This window comes from Manduca sexta, unplaced genomic scaffold (assembly GCF_014839805.1).
Source record: "Manduca sexta isolate Smith_Timp_Sample1 unplaced genomic scaffold, JHU_Msex_v1.0 HiC_scaffold_1963, whole genome shotgun sequence".
NCBI lineage: Eukaryota > Metazoa > Arthropoda > Insecta > Lepidoptera > Sphingidae > Manduca > Manduca sexta.
This window is the reverse complement of record NW_023592880.1, coordinates 164-4,454: the sequence shown is the minus strand read 5'-3', so window position 1 is coordinate 4,454 and position 4,291 is coordinate 164. Positions and strand designations below refer to the sequence as shown.

Sequence of the window (4,291 nt, the reverse complement as noted above, 5' to 3'; positions counted from 1 at the left end):
GTAACTACAATTTAACCAAGTTATCTTGTAACTTGCGTCTCACTAACACATTCACTTTACCGTCCAAGATGGCTGCTCGTTTGGCGGTTTTCAACCTTTAACTAACGTCGCAGAAATGCCAACCAATAGTATATTTAGCGAACAATTTATAACAAAAGTTAGTATGTCATTATAATAAAATATTTCCAAGCTTATTTGAGCGGCAACTTTTAATCACAAATATGCGCGTTTAAGCCCCGAGTCTCTTGCGATTTGTCGGGAAGCCGTTAAACTGGCACAGAGTAATATTGCTTTTGGAGTAACATTTTGAAAGTATTCACTATACAAACTCTATACACTAGATATTGTTCATAGCCTTGCCCGTGTAAAGGTCCGTTCCCGGATAACAAACAGTAATTGTAAAGATTAGCTTCTAGATCATAATTCTGAAATTCCAGTCTTTTTATTTTTCCTGGATCCCGTAAAATTGACTAAAGGGATTTTATTGCGACTATAATAATGCTTATTTTAGAAAATTTCAAGACATATCATTTAGTAAAGGCGGTAATAAGAAGAAGAAATGAGAAGTTATTAAAACACAAGTAATGTAATCTTCTCCCCAATTATTCGTGTAATATTTTTTTAAGTCAGTGCCCAATTTAAAATAAAATTGCTTGTGTTTGAATAGTTTCTTATGAAACCGTAACTGAAATTAAATTATTGTGGATTGTGTTTTTATAGTCGATTTTATTGTTTAATAGTTTTTATTTTTGCTTTTTGTTACTTGTGGACACATCTATTATCCAACAAAAAGGAATAATTCACAATCTATTTTATTTTGGAAAGTTCCCTGCTCCATCTATGTTCAAAGTCTAACAACAATATTTTTAAAATGATAGTATTTTAAAGCTATATCGAACCAAGAACAAAAATACAGTAAAGAAAAATTATACGTAAAATGAAAAACATCGGTGATAGTCTATTAAAGTTTATATTATTCGAAAAGTTCCGCCTCTTGGTAACTTATTTCCGCTATAGAGGCGAACAATCAGTCATGCAGAACTTACAAATTTAAAACTGAGTTATAGAGACATCTTTTTAATTTACCTAGAACTACTAATACTTTGAATGTAAACATTAGATTTAAAATAAAGGTTGACGGAGCTAGATCGCTTGTTATAATAGGTTCCGAGACCAAATGACCCTTGAATCACTGAAATCAAGTCATTCTAAAATATCGCTCGGTGCTCTGTAAACGCGTTACTCATCAAACGTATTTATACTTTTTGTAGCGTGTGAACAATCGCATTATCTCATAAGGAAAAAAGTCAATATTAGACATACGCTTTAATATTATTTACATATTTATATGTGAAAAAATTATAGCAGAGGTATTCTGTTCTGTCACAAAGATTGACAATGGCTGACTTATTGCCAATCAATCCAAATTTCAACCCGAAAATCTCACAAAATGTTATGTGAATTATTAACAACTAGCTGACCCGACAGACGTTGTCCCGTCTTAACTATGAATTTGTAGCGCGCATTCTGTCAATCGCTGACAGTTATTTCAAACAATTGACAGTTATATAAAATTAATATTTTCGTTAAGTTTTCTTAATTTTCCGCGCAATTTTTTTAATTTTTTATTTCATAAGAACCTTCTCCTAACAATAACAAACACAACAAAAAAAAATTGTGAATTCGGTCCAGCCGTTCACGCGTGATGGCGTGACCAAGGGAAATAGGGATTCATTTTTTATATATATAGATTATTACGTTACGTTGTCCTATTGTCATGGACGACACATTTAAAGGTGATCACAGACTATTTGGCACATGTTAATAATTACATCAAATTTCAATGATCATCAAACTCACATGTCACATACTTAATCATTTACCACGTTGTAAAACTGTAATCTGGAAATAAATGAGTTTTGTAATTGACGAAATAATTAACGATAGAAGCAACAAAAGAATAATAAGAAAAACCACAGAACAAAGTGAACAACCAAGTACAGAAATGAATTGAATTTATTTTGCAACAAAAAATAAGCAGTATAACATATAATCCATGAAACCCAAGAGTCCTAGCTTCATATTCACGTATCATATACCATAAAAAATTTGTCATCGTAGATAAAAAAAAATATTGTATCTATTACAGAATACATATATAAGTTCAGCGTCACGGATATCAGAAACTTTGAGGAACTTCGATCCCATTACCAAACCCGAGACAAATATTTGTAAATTGTAAACAGATGTTGTTTCGGTGCTATTTTAGAATCCAGTGCCACTGACGTTATCAAAATAATTGCTGTTATGAAAGTCCGAACTCTTGCTTAATAATATCGGCACCTTTCTCGCCGATCATGATGGCCGGTCCCATCACACCGGTGCTGGTGATGGTCGGCATCACGCTTGCATCCACCACTCGCAGATTTTGCACTCCCTTGACCTTCAACTTGGTGTCTACGACAGACCCCATCGCGCAAGTCCCAGCGAAGTAGTTATAACCACTGAACATGCAGCTCGAGTAGCACTTCCAAAATTCTTTGCTTTGTTTAGAAAACTGACCACAGTTCACCGACACCGGATCGACTAATTCAGCGTTCACATTCTTCAAATGTGTTGTTTCGACAATGCGAGAGAAATCTTCAAGAGAGTTAACAGTATTTTCTAAATCTTCTTCGTTGGACAAATACTTATAGTCGATAACGGGATGATCGAGGGCATTAGAACTTTTCAGGGCTACTTTGCCCCTCGTTTTAGTATTTAGAATGCTTAACATATGGAAGATCGCTTTCCTTCCTTTAATCAAAGTGTAAAGATCATCGCAAATCTGATGTTTAAAGCGGAAATTGTACGTACAATAATACAAAACAATGCTTTCTGGGACGATAAAGCTACCGACTTGGTAATCTGCTTGCCCTTGTGACTTGTCAAAAGTTAGGTGACTTAATATGGTGGGAGCTGGGTACTCATAGGGGTTCATAGGCGGCGGCGGTCCGCTTGCCTTCTCGGTTTTATGGATTAAAATAGTGGAAACGTGGTCTTGCAAGTTTTCTCCAACGGGCAGCTCAGATATGACTTCGATGTTATGTTTCTGCAGTTGATCTTTTGGACCGACACCGGACAGCATGAGGAGTTTTGCAGTGTTAATCGCGCCGGCAGATACAATGACCTCTTTTGTGGATTTGTACACCATAGTTTTACCATCATTGGTGAGTGCTTCTACGCCTATAGCATTTTTGTTGCCATCAAAAAGTATTTTGGTCACTTGAGTGTGTTTAGTGACATATAAATTTGGTCTATCTTTAATAGGCGTTAAGTATGCGCGCGCAGTACTTTGCCTTGCGCCGTCGCCGACTGCAATTTTCATTCGAGAGCAACCTAAAGGATGGTTCTCGTTCAAATCTGGCACTTCCTGATATCCCATGTCATTGCATGTCTGAAAATATTTTTCATCATCGTCGTATTTTTCTACACTGACTTTGAAGTATCCTTCTGTTCCATATAAATCTTTGTCAATGTCCGAAGCCAGTATTTTAGGAATTGCAACACTTTCGGCTTTTCTAAAGTAGGGCAGTACATTCTCCCACTTCCACGTGTCGTCTCCGAGTAAAGCTGCCCACGAGTTATAGTCCCGCGGGATCCCTCTGGAATACATCAGGTAGCTCATGGAGCTGGTGCCTCCCAACATCCTTCCTAAGGAGTTCGGTGCGTTCGGTTGCTGATGGCAAGTTTCAACGCGCTGATCCGCTTCCATGGTGATGTTCCAATCGTACTGAGTCTCCCTCATCATGAAGTATAGCGTGCCAGGGATCTGAAGGGAATACAAATATATTAAAATAGCTGTCATTGGAGTGAAAACAGTTTTTCCGAGATAAAAGTCCCGCTATATATTTTGCCGGGATAAAAAGTATCCTACGTCCTTCCCTCTTCTTTGGATCTTAATCTATCTATCTCTTACACCAAATTTCATCGAAATCCGTTGGGTGGTTTTTGAGTTTATCTCGTTCAGTCAGACAAAAAGATGCGGCGGGGACTTTGTTTTATAATATATTTTTAGAACTTATTCAGGGGAACAATTCCGTCATACATATTTGTTGCATAACTTTAACCGCTAACGCAGCTCACGTAACGGAAGCTCTCAAACGGAATACATTTTTCTTTGTTTTAAAACATTTTTCATTACTGCTCCGCTCTTATTGGTCAAACCGTGATGATATATAGCCTATAGCCTTCCTCGATAAACGGGCTATGCAACACTAAAATATTTTTTCAATTCGAATCAGTTGTTCCT

At 36.6% G+C, this 4,291-nt stretch overlaps 1 protein-coding gene across 1 annotated transcript; it reads right to left on the bottom strand.

Annotated features, from left to right (window-relative positions):
• Positions 1-2,305: 2,305 nt before the first annotated feature.
• On the bottom strand, positions 2,306-3,811 carry LOC115447066 (glucose dehydrogenase [FAD, quinone]-like; the record flags this gene model as incomplete). Its single annotated transcript, XM_037445697.1, has 1 exon — positions 2,306-3,811. A coding segment is annotated over one exon (1,506 nt), but the record flags the coding sequence as incomplete, so codon positions are not given.
• Positions 3,812-4,291: the final 480 nt, after the last annotated feature.